This window comes from Peromyscus leucopus, chromosome 4 (genome assembly GCF_004664715.2).
Source record: "Peromyscus leucopus breed LL Stock chromosome 4, UCI_PerLeu_2.1, whole genome shotgun sequence".
Taxonomy (NCBI): Eukaryota; Metazoa; Chordata; class Mammalia; order Rodentia; family Cricetidae; genus Peromyscus; species Peromyscus leucopus.
In genome coordinates, this window is record NC_051066.1 from 47,516,721 (window position 1) to 47,539,839 (window position 23,119).

Genomic DNA, 23,119 nt, shown 5'->3' on the forward strand with positions numbered 1-23,119 from the left:
AAGTAGGAAAAAAGGTCATCTTGTGTAATTCCGTTGACATGGGACTGAGAATCACGCCTTCACAGACAGGGTAAAGAAATAAGCCGCTTATGAATATGTGAGCAACGACGGCATACTTCTCTTTATAAATATTACAGAACTTTTTTGGTGCATATTGGTGAGGCTGGAACCCAGGCCTCGCATAGAACAGACGAGTCTTCTGTATTCGGGGATGTGTATGTGTGTGTGTGTGTGTGTGTGTGTGTGTGTGTGTGTGTGTGTGTGTGTTTGGGGGGTGGATATGCATGAGTCTCACTGTGTAGAGGGTGCGTGGTGAGTCCCCCCAACTTCAGTCACCTATGTTCTGGGGACACATGAGTGTGTCACCATGCCTGGTTAAGAATCACTGCTATACTGAGAGATACTACAGTGACCCTCCTGATCCTAGAAGACAAACTTAACACTAAGCCCTGAAGTTTACGATTTCATTTTTGGAGGCAATTTTGGTTCATTTACTTTAAGCCACATACCTTTGAAGGTTCCTGCTTGACTTTATCACACTTTAAAACTGTATTTTCTACGACTACAGAGTGGCATAGATATAAATGGAACATTACAATTCATTTAATACTAAATAAGCTTCTCTATACTGTTTACCTCTTCAATCATTAGAATATGAAATGCATATGAATAGATCCTGAACTACATCACATCACAAGTTATCCATTTTAAGCAGCTAATGGACCTTCTATTCTAAATTCTCATGGTGTTTGATTTCTTAACAAGGAATATGCTTGTAATTTAGGGTCAACGAACCTAATATAACAATCCTACTTTATGTTAAGAGTTTATTTCAGGGAGAGACAGGGAGAGAGAGAAGGACAGAGGGAAGGAGGAAAGAACATGTCCAGCTTCACATCCATGCCCTTATCTGACCTGCCATTTGCTCAGCAGGTTCCACAAACACAAAGTACTCACAGAAGAACAGACCCAGCGTATGGGAGAAACTATGCTCTCACAGCTGAGGTATGCTGTGCCAGCTACCAAACCCAGAAGCTTAGGAACCGCTAAGACAGAATTTTCTTGTGAATCAAGTCTGTCCTCTGTGTGTTGAGTCTCTCTCTCTCTCACAAACAGAATGACCTACTTTCTAGCTGTGCTTTAGGAACTATTTCTACTACAAATTAAGTTACTGCTATTCCTTTCTAACTGGACAACTAAACATAAACACCCAGTTGTAAGCAGCAGCTCCTATTTAGTCACTCTCTAAGGGGACATTATTGCTCAGCTTTATTATCTCCATGTATGGCCAGCAACTGCCTTCATAAACATATTCACTCTGTTCATCTAAAACTGTCTCTGAGAAGAGAACTGGAAGGGCTTAAGCCTCTCAGCACTGTGAGTTGACACTTTCCTCACACTACTTCACGGTGGAGAACAAAAAAAAAAGAGAGTTATGTTGGGAACTAGTCAAGTAGATGTTAGAAACCTAAGACTCACAGCATATTGGATACATAAACTGGGGAAATGCAGAGAAGTGATCAGAGAGAAGACAGCTATTAGAAAAGAATGAGTAGCCTGGTGGCGGCGCACACCTTTAATCCCAGCCCTCAGGAGGCAGAGGCAGGTGATCTCTGAGTTTGAGGCCAGCCTGATCTATAGAACGATTCCAGGACAGGATCCAAAAGCTAAACAGAGAAACCTTGTCTCAAAAACCCAAACCAAAAAAAAAAAAAAAAAAAAAAAAAGAAAAAGAAAAGAAAGAAAGAAAAAAAAGAAGAAGAAGAAAAGAAAGAGTAAATATGAAAAATGTAGAATATCAAACAGTGGGAAAGAGAACAAGATTGGGGGGTAGGTCAAAAGGTGAGGTAGTCTATAACAGTGTACAAATGCTACCAAGTAACGAGACATGGAGGTAGATGTTACTTGAAAAAACAAAGTGTTGTTCATAGAGACCAAATATTTTCAAAATACCCCAAACTCCATGAACCAACAAAATAATAAACCCTTCTCTGAATGCTTTCAAGTGTATTTTTAAAAAATACATAGAGGAATACTGACTTTAACCACTATAAAATTTTAGTTTTATCCAATAAAATAGATACAAGAATGTCACTGTTAGAAAGAGTAATTTAGCCGGGTGGTGGTGGCGCACACCTTTAATCCCAGCATTCGGGAGGCAGAGCCAGGCGGATCTCTGTGAGTTCGAGGCCAGCCTGGTCTACAGAGTGAGTTCCAGGGAAGGCGCAAAGTTATACAGAGAAACCCTGTCTTGAAAAACCAAAGTAAAAAAAAAAAAAAAAAGAGTGATTTAAATTTGCTACCAAATGTGAGAATGGTGACCCCCAGACAAAGCTCTAAGTACACCTTTAGTAGCACAGCAACTAAGAATCCTCTCAGCAACAGTGAGAGAGAATTCTCAGTAGCACTGTAATTAAGGAGTTCCTCGGCCAAGGTACAAGCAATCAAACACACAGTATCCCTTTATTATAAAGACTGGCCAGAAAACACATGCTAAATTTCTCTGTATTTAAACTAAAGCACTAAAATGCTTGAGGAAGTTTATTTTTACTTGTATGTTCACGTGTGTACACACCACACACGTCCCAGCACAAGTGTGGAGGTCAAAGGACAGCGGCCAGAATCCTTCTGCTTCTTCTGGCATGTAGGTCATGGGTTGCCAGGCGGCAGCAAGCACATTTACCTGCTGAACCATTTGCCTGGCCCTTGGTAAGTTTTAACATGGGGCATCAAACATCTCTCTATTTAACAACACAGCTTAGGTGGGCACCCAGACACTTGTGACTCATCTGTACCAAAGATCCCCTCCTCCCTCACAGTTCATTAATGGCTGCATTATTGCTACAGCTCCATCTACAGCTCCATCTACAGCCTCATCTACAGCTCCATCTACAGCTCCATCCGCTATGGGCAACACACTGCAGCTGTATATGCATCTCACAGCGCAGGAGAAAACTAAACCACCACAGGAGAACAGGAGGATGTTGGGAAGCAAATAGGGCCAAAATCATTTCAGGATTCACTGTTCAGGTGATTTAGCTGATGCTTTCTGAGCAGTGGCAGAGGCAAATGTGGCATGGTAGCAGTCACTAGAGTTTTCTGCATGCTAACCAAGGGGCAGATGGGAAACATCTCAAACAGGGCTTAATATGCAGTCCAATAGCAGCTGCATCTACCATATGGGGTCCTCAGTCCTACGCCATCCCACTCATCAGAGATGGTGTCAGAGACATTATCTTCACTTAGTTCAGTTGTGTCTATACATCTGCCTATATTTAAAAAAAAATCAAATAACTGAAAAGCAGGAAGCAGAAGAAAACAATGGCAAGAAGAAAATTTTTGGTCTGTTCATAACTTCATTTTGAAAGGAAAACAATCTGTACTAGTATTTGGAAATGACTTTCATCAAACTCAGATCTATAAAAACAAAGGACTGATACAGTTTCAAAGCTTATCAACAAGTACAAAGTGATCCAGTAACAAAACTTAACAACACACAGCAAACCATTTTTCAATTGTATCCCTTCATACCAGATCATTTAGGTTATAAATGTCCTGCTTATGTATTTTGATAAAAATATTTAAACAGTTAATATTGAATAAACTAAGAATTAAGCCAAAGAAATGAATGCAGTTCTCCAATCTTGACAACAAACTAGAGACCCAGCACGGCAGCACGTACCTTTTTGAGATGTCCTAGTCTAAGTTTGAAAATTTCCTCTTGCTCATGATATTCTGCCAGAGTTAGCCTGCCAAAAGGGAGAGTTTAATTCTACATTGAGATTAATGCTTAGTACTTTTTAAAAATTAAAAACAAAACATGAAAAAAAAATCAACCAAACACAAATTTTAAAATACTATTAACTTGAAGCCTAAATCACGGAAGTGGTAGAACCTCTTTAAGATATGCTTCTGCATACATTTAACATTTCCAGCTAGAGTAATTAACTAACTACTATGCAAGAGCTGTGAGCACACTCCTGTAACTGGAAAGCCCTCACAACTGCATCATTTGTGAGGGCCTCAGCCTCAGCAAGGAGATCAAGAGTTCCAGACTAGCCTGGGCTAAAAGCTGGACCCTCTCACAAAACAAAACCGGAGCATGAACTGTTGCAAGGCACATGTGGATGGGGCAATGGGAGGAGGAGGAAACACGAGGCTACAGGTGAACAAAGTGAGGGAAATAACAGCAAAGAGCTTCTGGGTCTGCACATGTGCCACAGGCACAGGTGTTCCTCCTAACATTGTTTTCTAGTCTTTATTAAAAAGTGTGGCTTCCTCACAAAGTGGCCCAAAATTCTGTCAAAGTATGTAATTTTTTAAGCTAGTTATATATAGGAAAACATTGACTTTTTTAGAACCTGAATTATAAAATATAACTAAAATCTAGTATTTGAAAATCAAAGTTAAAGCATGGTTTTTGAAGCAAGACTCTATCATGAAAAATTCCAAAGCTCCTACATATGCAGACTTCTAGAGTTTCTTCAATCTGAAGGGATGGATATTATTGTCTTAAGTTTGCAGGCTTCTAACTTTAACGTTTTACGATTACAGCTGTTAAAAATGACAAAAGCTGTAAATATTCTCTCCAGGGAATTTTGCATATACATAGTTTGAGGTGTCCAAGGTGCCAATTTCAGGATTCCTATCCCAGGGACATGTCTTATAACCATAATGTAAGCTTTTTAGATTGTCTGCTGTCCATTTGATTAATGAAAAATGTTTTTAAAGAAATCTATGGTGCTGGAGAGACAGCTTAGTGATTGGGAGCATGTACTGCTCCTCCAAAGGACCTGACTTTAGTTTCCAACACCATGGTGGGAAGCTCACAACTGCTTGTAGCTCCAGCACTGTGGCAGTCTCCTACTCTGAGCTCTGCCAGCACCTACTGCATACATGTGGTATATACTCACACACACACATAAATAAAAAGAGAAGGCAATATATGTATTTAGATCAAAGAGACTATTAATCAGGATCTCATTCAGAATAACAGAGCTAAGCAGACAATAACTTTAACATAACAGCATTAAATCACCCAGTTATTTTTATTACATGCTTTAACATGTTTTAAAAAATTTATCCTCGTCGGGTGGTGATGGTGTACACCTTTAACCCCAGTACTTGGGAGGCAGAGGCAGGTGGATCTCTGTGAGTTCGAGGCCAGCCTGGTCTCCAAAGTGAGTTCCAGGACAGACACCAAAAACTACACATGGAAACCCTGCCTTGAAAAAACGAAGGAAGGAAGGGAGGGAGGGAGGGAGGGAGAGAGGGGGGAGGGAGGGAGAAAGAAGGAAGGAAGGAAAGAAGGAAGGAAGGGAGGAAGGAAGGGAGGAAGGAAGGAAGGAAGGGAAAAATTTATCCCCAAGCAAGTCAATTTGTCATGTTACTTACCAAATCTTTTATGCATACATTAATGGAAACACACAGCTAATTTCTTCCCACATAAATTGTACTCATTATTAAATTATTAATAATAGATAATAAGTAGATAGTTCCTATTACCTATTATAGATAAACACAAGTTTATCTATTTAGGAGCTTTAGAATGCTCCTAAATAAAGCTATCAGTAGGTTTATGTTCATTTTTTTACTTTGAAAGTAAACAATTTAAACCTGGTAAGACTAACTCTTGATAACCTTCCATAGTGAGTCAGTGAGAATTTCACTGTACAGCTCAGACAAGCCAGGCTGGCCTCAGATTCAGAGACCCACTTGCCTCTGCCTCCTAGGTGTTGGGATTAAAAAAGCACTTAATGACAGATTAACAGTATCAGAGGTAGGTAACAGAAATACCAGGAACTACCAAACACTCGTGTTAGAAGAAACTTATCACTCAATGATTTAAAGGCACTGCTCAAACGCAAGCAGTACTGTTAGTCCGATTGTTGAGAGGCATGCAGCCTAACGTCTCATTACTACAATCCAGTACATGTTTACTGAATATTCCATCAGGAAGGAGCCAAGCACTGATTTTAAAAAAGCTCACAATTTTAAGATGACAGCACGATACGAGGGAAATGAGACTACTCTGTCTCTGCAAATCAAGTAGGAATACGGAAAACATTTTTAACCTGAAAAGAACATTTCTCCCTAAGATCAGGGACAGAACAGGATGCCCACTTTGACTCCTCCTCCTCAGACTATACTGGAAGTAAATAAGAGCAAGATAAAGAAAGAAAATGTATCCTAACTGTAGAGGAAGAACTAAAAGTATCTTCACAACTCTACATGCTAAAAAAAAAAATCCCAAAGGAAAGCAAAAGGATAAAAACCCAGTAAATAAGTTCTGTAATGCTTTAAGATGTGAGACAACACATAGAAACCATTGTTTCTACAGACTGGAAACAAACAGTCATAGATGATTAACAAACAGTTCTCATTTCAATAGCATTCAACAGAAGCCAAATGAAAAGCTCTAGAAATAAATTTAAATCAGGAGGTTAAAGACTATATGTGAAGAACTATAAAAAGCCAGGCGTCCACACAGCGGAGTCAAAGGACCAGGTGTCTACAGGTGTCTACACAGCAGAGTTAGAGGACCAGGTGTCTACACAGCAGAGTTAAAAACCGAAACTCTAAGACAGCTACTCTGTTGCCAAATATGGCTCCTCACTGTGCTTTAAAAACAATAGTCGCTGGACTAATTGTAGCAGAAAATTAGGAATGACTTTTAGAAATGCTATTGAAGAAGCTGGGCATGGGTGGTCTCTACATGTATCCTCAGATTTTTGGCAACCTGAGGCAGAAGGACAGCTTGAGCCCTGAAATTCAAGAGCAACCTGGCAACATAGGGAGATAAAGACGCAAGCAAGGGGCTCAACAAAATGGAGCGGAGTGAGAAAAAGCTCATGATGAATGAATGAATGGCCTGCAAGAAGAAGGGGTAGGGCCGGTGCAGAAAACCCGCGACACGGCCATCATGTGCGTGGTGATGCCGTTGGGTCTCACCGTGTGTGTAATGTGACGAGGGCTTTGTTCTGCTGGCTGCTTTCAGGAGTCACTGACACGGCAGGGACGAGGGTCAAGCACACTCTTTCAACAGAGGAGACAGGAATGCATCTACACAGAGCAACAGGGGCACCGACATCTGCACGCACATAGATTGTTCTACAACTCCCTGAATGTTCTATAAACATAGAACTTTTTAAGCCTTCCTTCCTTTGAATATAAAAAAGTAATTGACAGAGAAAACTTAGAAAACAGAACAGAAAAGAACAACTATCTGTAACTACCTGTGAACTGAGTTCATAGGTTTGGAAACAACTGCAATGTACTGAAAAGGCACATTAATTTGAACACTAGAACAGTTGGTATAGTCAACTGATTCAGATACACAAGAGGAGTAGATTCCGCTCTCCACCTAAAAATTCAGACTTGGAGCTTTATCTCAGGATATCTTTTCAATTATAACTATTTCTGTTTGTACTGTATTAACTATGAATAACTGCTCACTGCTAACGATGTTAAAAAAGAAATTTCAAACAGAGGCTTACAGTTGTGGTAAATTGGCCTAACAAAGGGATCGTTTTCTGCTCCATTGACTGCCTTGTTTTTCCTTTGTTTTGGTTCAGAATTGGTAGCAGGTGCCTGAGAATTATTAGCTGTGGGAGGTTTGCGTTTGGCTAGAAGTTTCCTTTGCCGTTCAATATCTTCCCTTTGCTGATTCACCCATTCTTGTTGCCTGTATAAAAATAAACAAACAAAGCCATATTAATCTCCCATTACTTTCTGCAATTAAAAAATAAATTACATCACAAGAAACAATCACATAATTTAAATCTATATTCTTTTGGTCCCATTATTTTTAAAATTTTTTAAAATATTTACTTAATTATTTTATGTGATGAGTGGTTTGCTCATTTGATTTTTAGACAGGACCTCACTGTGTAGCCCAGGAACTGGCCTGGCCTGGAACTTATGGAGATCCACCTGCCTCTGCCTCCCGAGTACTGGGATTCAAGGTGTGCACCACCACCACCACCACCACCACCACCACCACCACCACCACCACCACCACCACCACCACCACCACCACCGAGTGTGCTGCCTGTATGTATGCAAATATGCATGTGCATCACAAGTGTAACCGCGCCTGCAGGTCAACTAGGCTAACAGCTCCTCTGGAACTGGAGTGACAAAAGGCTTTGAGCCGTCACCTGCATGCTAGGAACCAAGCTCTGGCCCTGAGGTCCTCTGGGGGAGCAGCCAAGGGCTCTTAACAGCAGAGACATCATCTCTCTAGCCCGTTGTGTCCCACTCTGGTGAAGCAAAACAGCTTACAGGTCTCACTGCAGTCTTTAAGTGAGGGACGAGTGTGGAGCCACAGAGAATCTCATGGTGCCTTGTCCTTACCAACAAATACCATTCCTAGAGATACTGCATCAGTATGAGTTTGGTTAGTTTGGTCAACTGTATCTTGACTATTAGGGAGGCATGCTGATCAAACCATACGTGTATACACTAAGACTGTTACATTGTAAATGAGCTAAAAACAAAACACAGCAAAACCAAGCCCCATCTAATGAAAGTCTAGGGTAGACTTTAAACAAATATTTTATCATTCAGGATTAGTATTTCTAGATAAGCTTATAAAAGGCAAGTGAAATTTTAATATGATATACTACTCTCTTAAAAGAAATTATGGGAATGCAGTTGACATTCTGAAATAAAATAAAAGTTGACCTTAATGGAGGGAGGGGAGCTGAAAATATTAAAAAAAAAAAAAGCATGAAAATTATTAATTTGAAATTTTTACCTATTACATTAATAAATACAAATTTATTAGCAGTTTACATTGAAGACTCTAAAACAATTTTCCAAAGAGCTTAGGTTCTAAAAATTAACAGATATTATGTCTATTAGAGAATTATAAGCTGGTTGTAGACCTGTAATCTCAGAATGTGTGTGTCTCAGGGTAGGGGTTGCAAGTTCAAGAGCAATTTAAATTACAGAGCAAAATTTGCATCAAAAAGTTGGGAGAGCGCATGTGTGGAGGTCAGAAGAAAACTTTCGAGAGTCTGTTCCATTTCCACTGTGTGGGTCCCAAGAACAGAACTCAGGTCGTCAGGTGCAAGTGCCTTCACCTGATGAGCCATCTCTACAGTCAACAGAGGAACTTACTGTCAGTTCACTCATCCTACAACACAGAAAAGTTTATTCTGAAAGTAACCATGCTCCTTTTGGGTCTCCTATCATGTCTACAAAGAAAATGCTATAGCTCTACATGGTCATGCTACTGAGATTTTAAAGCAAGCCAAACGTTTTGCCCCACCCCATCCTTCAAACAGGGAATCCAGAGCTCTGACTTTGTGGCTGAAGGATTGGTTTGCACACATTCCCTTTCTGTGGCCTGAGTGTAGGAGCAGAGCTGAGACAAGAGTGAAAGAATCAAGAACCAAGATAGAAATTCTCCAAGAATGCTATGTTAATTGTTTCCCTTTGGATGTAGGAGTAATCTAACATGCTCTTACTTACTGAGAAGTAAACTGAGGGAGGGACAGCAGTGGAGCACTTGTCCACTATGTGTGAGCCTTTCACTTAGATTCCCAGAACCCCAAACAAAAACAATCAGAAAATAAATTTTAAATGTATTTCAGAAGAGGCTGTAAGTACAAATAAATGGCCTAGTGGCAAGTAAAATATTAATGGGACAGATATACAGTGGCTACCTGGTTATTCAGGGGTCACAACTGGTTCAGAGATTATTCATTAACATGGCTAACTTTTCATTTATTCATTTCTCTTCTCATTTTCTAACCACTTTGGGTTATTAACAATGAATGTGAACATCCTGTAACAACACACAGTAAGTCCTCAATCAGTGCTTATCAGTGATAGGATATGCAAATAATTTTGTTCTTTTATGAGAACATGTAACTATTGGTATAGTTTATCCTATTTTATTTCTTAAATTATTTTTCCTTTATGTGTATAGGTGTTTTGCCCACATGTATGTATGTACACATGCATCCCAGATGTCAGCAGAGGTCAAAAGAGAACACTGGATGCCCTGGGACTGGAAACACAGATGATTGGGAACAACCATGTAAGTGCTGGGAATTGAACCTGGGTCCTCTAGAAGAGCATCCAGTGCTCTTCCACTGAGCCATCTCTCCAGCCCCTAATACTTTAAACTATGTACATTACTGTAGGACAGTCAAGGCTGAGTGTAGTAGCAGAGATTCTTGATCACAAAACATTAAAAATTATGGTTTTCATCTCAAATCTATTTCCTGTTCTCTACTTTTGCATTCAGGATTTTAGCTCGAGTATAAACAATATCTATCCATCTTAACTGTCAAAATTTTATCTTCTTCCCAATATTATTTCTGTTTTATCATCAATTTACTCAATATCTCAATTCTGGTCACATATGCTACATATTAACCTTTACCTAGCCACAGAATTAGACCTCAAATTCATTAGATTTGCAGGGATTTCTTTCTATCTTCCATTGTGATAATCTAAGACCTAGCACAGCCGTCTCCAACAAAAGCTCAATAAACCTGTTGAGAGCCAGGGGGAAGACAAGGCCACTTTGTGGTCATGTGTTTGAAACAGCAATGCTAATGTGACATGCCGTGAACAGACTGTGCTCCTGGAAAGTGGGCAGAGACATTGACACCCCCACACTCCAGGTTTTTACATCAAGATAAAACCCGGAAGATGGGTTATGGTCCTGGCTCCCAGACACACAAATAGCCAACGCACCCTTACCAATCATCCTGTAAACTTTAAAAAAAAAAAAAGTGGCAATAATTTCTTTGTTTTAAAATTTACCAGTGAAATGCTAGTCATATGTTTAGTTCAACTAACATGTGAGTTGCTGTAGCCGAGGCAAGACAAAAACTCCTTTCCTTAGGCACAGAGACCAGGCAGATCTTTAGGACTTCAGGAATGGGGAAATGAGACAAAAGGAGCAAGGTGGGCACCTTCGTCCCGGCACTCAGAAGGCCGAGGCAGGAAGGGTCAGTTACGTCCAGGAGTCCAAGGCCACCTTGGGCAACACAAAGACCATTAAAATATAAATCCCAGGAGACAGAGGCCCACACTTTCCAGTCAGTATCAATTCTTTTTTTTTTTTTTTTTTTTTGGGGGGGGGTGTTTCGAGACAGGGTTTCTCTGTGTAGCTTTTAGTGCCTGTCCTGGATCTCGTTCTGTAGACCAGGCTGTCCTCGAACTGAGAGATCCACCTGGCTCTGCCTCCCAAGTGCTGGGATTAAAATCGTGCACCGCCACCGCCTGGCTCAGTATCAAATTTTTAACCACCCTTTTTCCTATATTAGGAGTAATACATACATACATACATACATACACACACACACACACACACACACACACACACACACACACACACACACCATCACCAATAAAGTTAGGGGTTAGTTTTTATTCTAGAAAATCAAGTTTAGAGAAAATGAAGGCTGAGCAAGATGACTCAGTGAAGGGCTTGCTGGAGAGAAACATCGAGTCTCTGTGAGAGACCCTATCTAAAAAGACAAGGTGAAAAGCAGCCAAGAAGACACCTAATGTTGGCCTCTGACCCATACACAAAATGTTTGAAAAGCTTATTTTTTTTTTTAAAGGAAAATACATTGTACTCTTTAGATGAAAGCTAATTATGTAAAAATTCTGTTAAATACTGTAGCTGAGTTATCTGTTTCTTATTCTTTTCATATGTGCTAAGTTTTGTGAATCAAAATAGTAAGGAGATGCTAAACATAATTCCAAATTTGTAATTCTTTAAAGTAATAAAAATCCAAACTAGTAATTTTGAAAATGCAGCAATGAGGCTGGAGAGGTTGCTCAGGGCTCAGGAACACACATCACTCTTCCAAAGGACCAAAGCTCAATTCCCAGCATCCACAGCTGGTGGCTCAAAGCCGCCTATTACTTCAGCTCTGATGCCTCTGGCCTCCACAGGCCTCTACACACACACACACACACACACACACACACACACACACACACACACACACACACACTTAAAAATAAATTTAAAAAAATGTAACCATTACTAACTTCACAAGATTTTGAAATGCAAAACCATCTGTCCATTGCTCAGTAAAAGAAGCGCCATGTCTAACTGTCGTGAAGTGCCCAAGGCGCAACCGATCCTGCATACTCTTCTCTCTGCTTGACAATTTTTCTTGTGTACTCTGAAAATGAGGGGAAAAATCAATTATATTCATTCAGATTTTAAAAGCATGCAAGGCAAAGCAAGGTACTGAGGGGAAGGAAAATTTAGTGCTAACTCACCTTTTCAATAAGAAGTTTCTTGCTCATTGAAATACACTTATTTAATCGTTCTTTGTATTTTTCAAGTAATTTTTGTTGATCATCTATTTGCCGCCTGAGATCACAGTTGGCCTACAACATGAATAGAAAATGAAAGGTATAGAATCAGTGTATATGAAAATCTTAGTAATGCTTTCAGTGTTTTGAGTAAATTACACAGGTAAGATAAATACCGAGTCTATTTACTATTAAACACTAATTTAACTGCATAATAAAAAGTACAGAAAATTTATATACACATTCTAGACATTTACATGTATACTCTAAGGTATATAATTGTGGCCTCATAATTTGAATCTAAGTTTAGTCCCATCCCGTCCCATACCCCCCCCCCCCCTTTGTATAGCCTTGCCTGGAACTCACTCCATAGACCAGGCTGGCCTCAAACTCACAAAGATCTACATGCCTCTACCTTCTGAGGGCTGGGACTAAAGGCGTGTGCCACCACCACCCACCCCATTTCCTTATTTCTAAATGGAAGTAGTATAACCTCCTCAGCTAAAAATAAAATGTGGCATATCATGTGTGTAACACATTCAAGAGGGAATGAGAATTTCTTCTCTCACACTGCCTGATCTCTTACAACACTTTCTGCACTAAACAGGGACAATATTATTTATTTGTTGACCCAGTTAACTACTTCCAGCATTCCTTCAATAGGATACCAATTCTGTTCACGCTGCATGCAGCTATATGCTCAAAGAGGAGACCTCTCTCTAACTCCAGAGCGTCTGACTAGCCTGCCATTACAGGACGGGAATTACTCGGGGGGACTGCTCAGACACTCCACCTCCCAAATTTTCTCAATCAATAGGTCTGGAGAAGAGCCTGGGAATTTCACTTTCTCCAGCAATGCTACTGTTACTACTGCTGGGTACAAAGATACACAGGTCTAGGCCAATCACACAGAAACTAAGAGACTAAACTAAAAAGCTTATAAATTTTGGGAGAAAGTAATTGCCAACCTAAAGTTACATGCTCCATAAAACTGTATACCAAAGGCAACAAAATGAGATCTAGCACAAACAGATCTTCACTGTTAAAACAGTTCAAAAAAAGGCTCAACATGGTTTGAGAGTCAGTAGGGGTGAACTGACCTTAAAACTTCTCTCTAAGGGCCGGGCGGTGGTGGCGCACGCCTTTAATCCCAGCACTCGGGAGGCAGAGCCAGGCGGATCTCTGTGAGTTCGAGGCCAGCCTGGGCTACCAAGTGAGTCCCAGGAAAGGCGCAAAGCTACACAGACAAACCCTGTCTCAGAAAAAAAAAAAAAAAAAAAAAAAAAAAAAAAAAAACTTCTCTCTAAGGCTGCTGGATAGCCAAAATGAAGGAAATGGTATTTGTTCAAGGCACACAGAGGGTTTTCTGTATACACACAGTTGTGGAGCTGTCTGAGACAGTCTTTCAATGGAAGTGTAGCTCAGGCTAGTTTTAAACTTAGGATCCTGCTGCCCTCCTCCTGCCCCCAGTGCTGGTTATGGGCATACACCATGTATAGGGCATATCAAGATTTAATATAAAGCTATAGTAATTACAGTCACTCTAATCTCCTTCTTGTATAATAATAGAAAAAATATGTTTTATTCTGGACTGGTATGTACCTAGCTAAATGAATACAATTGTTAGCTTCTCTTACAAAGAAATTAAAGTCAACTCAGTAGAATATTCAAGAAGGCTGCACACAGAATTGTGCTTTTTGTACTTCTACTCTCTGGTCTCTGCTTAGAACACAGGCACTGTGACGGTGATGATTTTTACTGTGGACCCAGAGATAACCTTCAAGATGCAGTAAATCATGTACTGAAGACAGGATGCAACCTGAAGGAGCCAAGTCCTCATCAAACTGTGGGGCAACTATCTAGGTGGCTGCTACTTCTATACTTTCCAAAAGTACATTTCTATCTCATGTGAAGTATTGCAGTCTATGCTGTGACCAACAATGAAGAGGACTAAACACTAAACCAGCATCTCAGGGGTGATTTCATAATACACACAACAAAACAGAGATGCAGGCAGAAGGAGGTGCACTGCATTTCGAACTGAGACTTCATGGTGGAGTCTGCAGTCTAAGAAGGAATTTTTAATTCATCTGGATAGCTGGTTATCAATATAGGAAGAAATTAAAATGAAAGCCTACTTCACACTATACCACAAACCAATTCTAGTGAGATCAACAACTGTACATTTTTTTTTACTTTAAAAAAAATTTTGAGATTATAATTACATTGCTCCCTTCCCTTTCCTTCCTCTAACCTTCCCTGTTCTCTTTAAAATTCATGGCCCCTTTTTTAATTGAAGAATATCTTCAGGCTCTTACAATTACTTCTTTTGGTATCTTTGATAATAATTTACTATACACAAAGTATAAACTATAAACCCAAGATGTTTCATAATGTAAAAACATATATAATCATCAAAAGACAGCATGATGTAATGAAAAGACAAAAGTGGAAGACGCCAACACACAAAAAATAAAAACTGAAAACTAACAAAGGTCCTGGGTTTGATCTCCAGTCCCAGCACACGCGCGCGCGCACGTACGTACATATTTGGGTGTGATGACATTCATCTAATCCTAGCACTTGGGATGTAGAGGCCTAAGGTATCAGAAATTCAAGGGCAGCCTCAGCTAAGCTATGATGAGACCCTGTATCTCTACTTATTTCACAGAAAACAAGACATATAACTAATAATTATTTTTAAAAGATGTTTTAAAAAAGATGTCGGGTGGTGGTGGTGCATGCCTTTAATGCCAGCACTCAGGAGGCAAAGGCAGGTGGATCTCTGTGAGTTCGAGGCCAGCCTGGGCTAACAAGTGAGCTCCAGGAAAGGCGCAAAGCTACACAGAGAAACCCTGTCTTGAAAAACAAAACAAAACAAAACAAAAAAAAAAAAAAAAAAAAAAAAGATGCCGAACACCAATCAATAAATAAGGATGTGTAACAAAAGCACCAGACACCACGTTACACCTGTTCATCAGTGACAAGAGGAAGAATGGTGTCTTGGGAAATTCTGGTATTCTAATGTTCTCTTCTACTGCCTTGTTTCCTATGCTTACAACACAGGAATACCTTGCACTTTTCCTAGGAGACACGTATTGAGAATTTCTTAGCAGAATTCTTTGTATTAGAAAAATCACAAACTAGACACCAGCCAAAATCCTAAGAATCATGTAAATTATGGTACACTTCCTTAGAGTCTTAGTGTAGAAGTTGGAAGGAAGGAACAAACCAGAGTGTTCGTTTGAGTCTATAAAATCACCCCTACAAAGGCTCCTGTGTTAAAAGATTGGCTGACAGAGAGCTGATGGGGCCTTGAGAGGTGTCTGGAGCGTGAGAGCTTGTAATTCAAAGGATCACCTAATACACTGACTTTAAGAGTGGGTCCTCGCAGAGGAAGTACATCCCTGGGAGGAGGGCTGGATTTGAATTACATGTCTAGTAAATGACCTGGCTTGTTCTCTGCTTCCTGGCTGCCAGGAAGTAAGCAGCAGTGCTCTGTTACAGGTACATCCTGCTTTGCCCTGTGTCCTCCCACCACGATGCTCCTTCCTGTCTTGCTACGGCCCAGAAGATGATACCAAGAGACCATAGACTAAAACTTACGAAAACTGTGAACCAAAAGAAATCTTCCTTTGCTGATCTGCTCAGGCATTTTGCCACAGCAATGAAAAGTAACATCTAGTTACGTTTATCAAGGTAGGTGTGAATAAACACATACAATGTTCAGTGAAAACAAAGAGGGCAAAAGATCCACATAGGATAATCTTAACAAACAACAAAGTGTTAAAAAGAATGTATACACAGTGGCTGGAAAGATGGCTCAGTCAGCAAAGTGCTTGCAAGTCCAAACAAATGAGTTTGATCCCCAGAACCCACGGTATGGGCTTGTAACCCAACTACTGCGGAGGAGAGACAGGATTCCTGGAGCTCAGTGGCCAGCCTGTCTAGTCTAACTGATGAGCTTCAGGCCAATGAGAGACCATCTCAAAGGAGATGGACAACACACACACACACACACACACAACACACACACAACTATAAAGAAACACAAAGGAAGGATAAACACATGTATCACTGATGCCAGAAGAGTGGTTAGCAGCAAGGGGTGTGACAGACAGACAGACAACGTTCCAAAGGTACAATGGCATCACAGATGTTGGTTTTGATGCCACTGGTTCTCAGTGCTGGTTTAAATCACAATAGTTGATAGAAGCTTTTTAAATTATCAACATCCAAGCTACATCACATCAATTAATCAGAACTCCACAAAGTAGAATTCAAAATTAGTACTTCCATAAGGTGATTTTAATGAGTATCAAGGGACAAGAAATCCTGCTTTATGCCTTACTTACATTCTAAGTATTCTTTTTGGTGCATTTTAAATTTTTATTGTGTGTGTGAATGATGCATGTGTGTCTGAGGGTGTGACTGAACATGCCAGAGTGTTTGTGTGCAATTCATAACTTTGTGAAGTTAGTTCTCTCCTTCCACCTTTATGCAGGCCCTGGGAATCCAACTCAGGTCTCTAGGCTTACACAGCAAGCATCCTTACCTGCTAAACCACTTGCCAAATAGCTGACATTTATTGATTGACATACTTGTAGTTTTATTTTGTGTGTATGTGAGTGTCTTACCTGCATGTGTATCTGTGCACCACATGAAGTGCCTAAGGAGGCCACAAGAGCACTTCAAATCCCCCGAACTGAAGCTACAGAGGGCTGTGAGCCACCATGTGGGTTCTGGGAACCCAGCCCAGGGACTCTGGACAAGAACAGCCAGTGCTCTTATCCACTGAGCTAGTTCACCAGTCCCTGAATTTATTTTAAAAATAAAGTTTCCATTAAAAAATCTCACAGGACTATGGCAGTAATTCCACCCTCATTGGTATCAGATGTCAGGCAGAGTAAATGTGTATCTGACTGGTGGGTAGATGAGCAAATAAAAAAGTTTATAAATCTACTTCTTTTTCTTTTTTTTCTTCCCCGAGACAGAGACAGGGTTTCTCTGTGTAACCCTAGCTGTCCTACAACTAGCTCTATATGTAGACCAGGCTGGCCTTGAACTCACAGAGATCCACCTGCCTCTGCCTCCCAAATGCTGGGATAAAGGCATGTGCTACCACCCAGCAAAAGTGGGTATTTTCAACACTTATTTTTATTTTAATTAGGAGTCCGTGTCTTTGTACACAGGTGTGAAGGTGCTTATTAGAGGCTGACAGCTGAGCCATCTCTCCAGCCCCTAAAGTAGACTGTCAATCATATACTTATAGTACCAGAAAAAGCTTATTGTTTTAAAATACAGAACACTTTGTCATATTCAGTATTTTCTCAATAGTTTTACTGTTGCCAAAATAAGTCACATAATTTCCCCTCCGTGACACATTACTTACCCTGAGCAAATCATCTATCCGACCCTCCTTCTTTTCCAGGTCCTGATTTTTATTACTTTCTAATGCTGCCAATTTCAGCATTGTAAGATCAGTCTAAATGAAAGAAAGCTACGTTATTATCTCTATCACATACACTACTACACATAAAAAAATGTGAAGGCAGATTTTTACCAACTTCAAACAAGTCTGTGTGGTATATAAGCAGCCATCTTAGTGTAGTTTTAAGCTTGAACTTCTAAAGAATAAATGCTGAAAACCTTGTGTACAATTGATTAAAGCTCATATACAAAGCTTTGCACTATACAAAGATCTAGCGATCCTTTTGCTTTGTGAAATCAGTTTTTTTTTTTTTTTTGGTTTTTCGAGACAGGGTTTCTCTGTGTAGCTTTGCGCCTTTCCTGGAACTCACTTGGTAGCCCAGGCTGGCCTCGAACTCACAGAGATCCGCCTGGCTCTGCCTCCCGAGTGCTGGGATTAAAGGCGTGCGCCACCACCGCCCGGCCGTGAAATCAGTTTTTAAACTGTTTCTGACAGGTAAAAACTGCCCATATTTATATGGTAGATGTATTTTGATCAAGCTGGCCTTGAGCTCAGAGATCTGTCTCTCTCTGTCTTGGGAGTGCTGGGATTAAAGGCATGAAACACCATACACAACTCAAAGAAAGTTTGATACATGCAAAACAATCTGTATATGACCCAGGAGTCTAATAAAAATACACTGTTGCAGAACCAAGGTGCCCAACTGACAGATTAACTCCTCAATTTCAAGTGTGAAAATAAACAAGCATACAAACAGAGAGTATGGGCTAAGTGTACAGTTTAGTGGTAGAGCATCTGCTTTTGACTTGCACAGGGCCCCAAATTCAATCCTCTGCACCCAAAAGCAAAGCAAAAACAATAAAATCCACTCCAAAAACATGTGATCTGTGTTCAAAATTCATGAAACTGAACGTTAATAGTAATGATAATGACATTAATATAATCAAAGTACTTTGATCTAAGTGATTTTTCTAAATGGTATAAACATACAGACATTGAAATGAACTTTATCATTCACTTAAAATCAACACAACAGCATCATGAAGATATCTACTACATATATATTCTTGGATATTACATTCTAAACCATTCAGTGAGCAAGACTGACGCATGGTGACTGTTCTGGTTATTTTACTGCCCGAGACATTTGCTCGAGTATATAACCAAGTGCAAGCTAGTTCTAAGATAGATGCTTCAGTTCCCCTGTCCTGCAAACATTTTAGTTTACTAAGTTAGCTCTTATGTTCAATTTTACTTTGAAATTATATCCAGAACAAACCATAAACATTTTAATTGTTAAAATAAACATGGTCCGAGCTCTCTAAAAGTCACAGGAGAATTCTAAGCCTCTCCCTCACCTGAGTGATCTTAAAGGATAACTGCTTTGGTTGTAGAACAGGGTGGTCCCCGAAAGCTAATGCAGTAGGAGAAGGGCTATTCGGTCGGACCTGGAAAATATGGTAAAAATTTCTACCTTAGGTAAAAAACAACAACAACAAAAACCAAAAACCAAAACCAACCCCCCCCCCAAAAAAAACCCATTTCTACTCAGCAATAATTACATAACACTTCTGAAGATTTTTATTTCTTTTTGTTTGTTTGTTTTCAAGTCAGGGTTTCTCTGTGTAGCTTTGCAGCCCTGGCTATCCTGGAACTCACTCTGTAGACCAGGCTGGCCTTGAACTCTCAGAGCTCCGCCTGGCTCTGCCTCCCAAGTGCTGGGGTTAAAGGTGCACGCCACCACCACCTGGCTGATTTTTATCTTTTAATACCTTTTTAAAACTTTTAATCAGGTGGGATGGGAAGGGGAAGCTGGAGGGATGGGAGGAGGGAAGAGGGAATCTTTGATTAGCGTGTAAGATGAATAAAAAAATTTTAATAAAAAAATTTTAATCATCATTTATTTATCCAACAAGCATTCTTGAGTACCTCCTGTATGAGGCCCAGTGTGAACAACCTTCCTTCACCAAAAGGGGGTACACTCAAGATCCATAAAACTTTAATGCTTTATAAACAAAGTATGGCCAAATCATTCTGAAACAAAAATATTCAATAGGTTATCCTGATTAAAAGAAGAAATCTAAAGAATTCTGTATAATAAAGCAACCTCTGAAGGCATCACCATCCCTGACCTCAAGCTCTACTATAGAGCTATAGTAATAAAAACAGTTTGGTACTGGTATAAAAACTGACATACAGACCAATGGAATCAACCACTGTGGAAATCAGTATGGTGGTTTCTCAGAAAATTGGGAATCGATCTACCTCAAGACCAAGCCATACCACTCTTGGGCATATACCCAAGGAATGCTTAGTCATACCACAAAGATACATGTTCAACTATGTTCATAGCAGCACTATTTGTAATAGGCACAACCTGGAAACAACCTAGATGCCCGTCAACTGAAGAATGGATTAAGAAATGTGGTACATATACACAATGGAGTACTACTCAGCAGAGAAAAACAATGATAGCATGAAACTTGCAGGCAAATGGATGGAACTAGAAAATATCATCCTGAGTGAGGTAACCCAAACCCAGAAGGACAAACATGGTATGTACTCACTCATAAGTGGATTCTAGATATAAAGCAAAGAACAATTATACTGCAACCCACAGAACCAGAGAGGCTATATAGCAGGGGGACCCTAGGATGACTGTGGCTTATAATAAGTTTTGGTTTTACTCAATTACTGGGCAAGCCTCAATGAAACATTTCACTATTAGGCTAAGAATTTATACTGTATCAAGTTGATAATAGAAAAATTAAAAAGAAAAACAAAAACAAAAATTACGTAAATAAATAAAACAAAATAAAATAAAAAATATTAAATAGGTTATCCTGACTAAAAGAAGAAATCACTGAGCATAGTAGCTCATGTCTTTAATCCTAGTATTGGTTGGCAGAAGCAGGTAGCTTTCTATAAGGCCCAGGATAAACAAGGCTACAGTGAGACCCTCTCTTAAGGAAAGGAAGGCAGGCGAGCGAGAGAGGTAAGAGAAAAGAAAAGAAAGTGAGAGAGGTGGGGGGGGGGGAATGAAATCCAGCATAAAAGCTTGAATACAGACTTTTTAATACTAGACCAGTAAGCCATGGCTGTAAGTACTCTGAAATCACATCTGTTAATGAGTTTCACAGTTATGTAGTGACCTGTATCAATACTATCTCAGCTTTCAAAGTTCAGTCTTAAGCCTTCCTTTGCAAACGGCAATGGTACCCCAGGGAACAAAATGGGTAAGACAACTAAGTTCATCTGCAGACAAGGAGGAGAAGAGGAAAGGGAGAACAACAAACGGTGCTTGAATAAGGAAGAGAAAGGCTGGCTTTTACCACTTTATAATTCATCTTCAAATTACTGAAAGCCAACTTTATTTTTCTGGTTAAATAATCAACTTCCAAGTAAATGAAAAGTTAAATCTAAGATGCAAAGCAATGCACATAAAACTTTTGTCTTAAAATGTTAGAAACAAGTTTTAAAAGTTATAAGCTAATTTTAACATCTTTCTCCTATGCTGAACTGAACAGACTTTTTCTTAAGAATTCCCCTAAATGATTCATGATTATTCTTAATTAATAACGAAGTTAAAAGGCAGAAATTAATAACTGAATACAGAGAGAGCTGCTACAGCACTTCCCTTAGCACCCACAGGCTCTACAGAATTTGTCTTAGTAAAACAACACCACTGGATACATACAGTCAATTTAGGAAAGCTTCGGCCTAAGAAACTCATTGTTTAGAATTCACTGAGACAGGGTCTCAAATAGCCCAGGACAGCCTCCAACTCCCTCTACAGCTGATGACATTGAATTTTTGTTTTTTTTAAAATGTATTTATTTAGCCAGGCGGTGGTGGTGCACGTCTTTAATTCCAGCACTCAGGTGGCAGAGGCAGGTGGATCTCTGTGAGTTCGAGGCCAACCTGGGCTACAGAGTGAGTTCTAGAAAAGGCACCAAAGCTACACAGAGAAACCCTGTCTCAAAAAACCAAACTATATATACACATTTACTTATTTATTTATTTTATGTGTATGGATGTTTTGCCTGCCTGTATGTCTGTGTACGACATGAGTGCCTGGTACCTGTGGAGACCAGAAAGTGTTTCAGATTCCCTGGGACTAAAGTTACAGATGTTTGTAAGTCATTATGTGAGTGTTAGGGAATCAAACCTGGGTCTTGTGGAAGGGCAGCCAGAGCGCTCTTAACCACTGAGCCATCTCTCCAGCTAATTTTGCTTCCATCTCTTTTAAGTGCTGGGATTACAGGCATGTAACACAATGCCTGGCTAAGAAACTCAATTTCAAAATAAAAGTTCCAGAAGAATCAAATCATTAAAGAAGATTCAACTCCTGTCACTGAAGTGATTTCCCTTTTAAAACATAAATATGACTATATAAAAGTTAACAACAAAAACAGCACATTATAAGTTATTCAATATACATAACCTCTAAACAAAGACAATGCACTACAACCTTGAATAGGAAAAACTTACAGATGAGGAAGGAGTGGAATGTGAGTGTGAGTTTTGTGGAGAACGGATTGCAGGAGGTATGCCTCTTACTGGACTGGAGCCATTTCCACCCTGGTACTGAGAAACAGAAATGGGGAAGCATAGTTACTATTTTAGACTTCTCACTAAGAAAGTAATTCAAATATACCTTATTTCATTTGTGGTACAGAGGAATGAACCAGGGCCTCACACAGATGGTCTGCATCCCTAGACCTAATTATACTTTGCTTCAGATAAAATCAAAGTCATTTAAATGGGTCCAGAAAAAAGCATGAGCAAGGTCAGCTATATAAAACCTAGTACATCATATAACAATGTCTTCTGACTATAATTTGTTATTGTGGTCCACTCAAAGACAAATCGCCCCCAAAATGAACATTTATTTGTTTGTTTTCCTCCAAAGCTTAACAGTTTTCCTATAAATTTTTCTTTAAAGGAAACCAGTAAGTCTCTAAACCCCCAAAATTTTAAAAATTTACATATGATTCAGTAAACACAACCATCTTAGAATCACTGTTCACAAACCTATTAAGATATACAAATATTCACTGCAGTATATAAAATAATTATATAGGACAAGTCTTTTCCCTCTAACAACGAAACATCTTTACAAATCCCATTCTTATGGAGTGCATGCCCTCGTTACATACAGATGTCAACAATCTGCTCCACAGAGCTTTCCTCCTAGTTCATGCTCCTGTACCAAGACCAGAAGAATACATTTTACTGATGCTTGGTTCCTCTTAGTAGCTTATTGTCTACTTCATCTATTATTATTTTTATTATTTTGTTTTTTCGAGACAAGGTTTCTCTGTGTGGCAGCCCTGGCTTGTCCTGGAACTCATTCTGTAGATCAGGCTGGTCTTGAACTCACAGGGATCC

At 39.6% G+C, this 23,119-nt stretch overlaps 1 protein-coding gene across 2 annotated transcripts in view; it reads right to left on the reverse strand.

The window, feature by feature from the left end:
* Positions 1-23,119, reverse strand: part of Tlk1 (tousled like kinase 1) — a 124,156-nt gene that overhangs the window by 18,071 nt on the left and 82,966 nt on the right. The window contains exons 7-13 of one of the 2 annotated variants that reach the window (XR_003736275.1): positions 22,220-22,315; positions 19,087-19,176; positions 17,690-17,782; positions 12,262-12,372; positions 12,025-12,161; positions 7,497-7,684; positions 3,683-3,749 (exon numbers count right to left, since the gene is read on the reverse strand). Coding sequence is in view for 1 of the 2 variants with exons in the window: in XM_028885759.2 (XP_028741592.1) it covers positions 3,683-3,749; positions 7,487-7,684; positions 12,025-12,161; positions 12,262-12,372; positions 17,690-17,782; positions 19,087-19,176; positions 22,220-22,315 (792 nt within the window). In the remaining variant the exon portion in view is untranslated. Of the gene's footprint in view, positions 1-3,682; positions 3,750-7,486; positions 7,685-12,024; positions 12,162-12,261; positions 12,373-17,689; positions 17,783-19,086; positions 19,177-22,219; positions 22,316-23,119 lie in introns of both variants that reach the window. The other variant, XM_028885759.2, reaches the window with a different exon arrangement.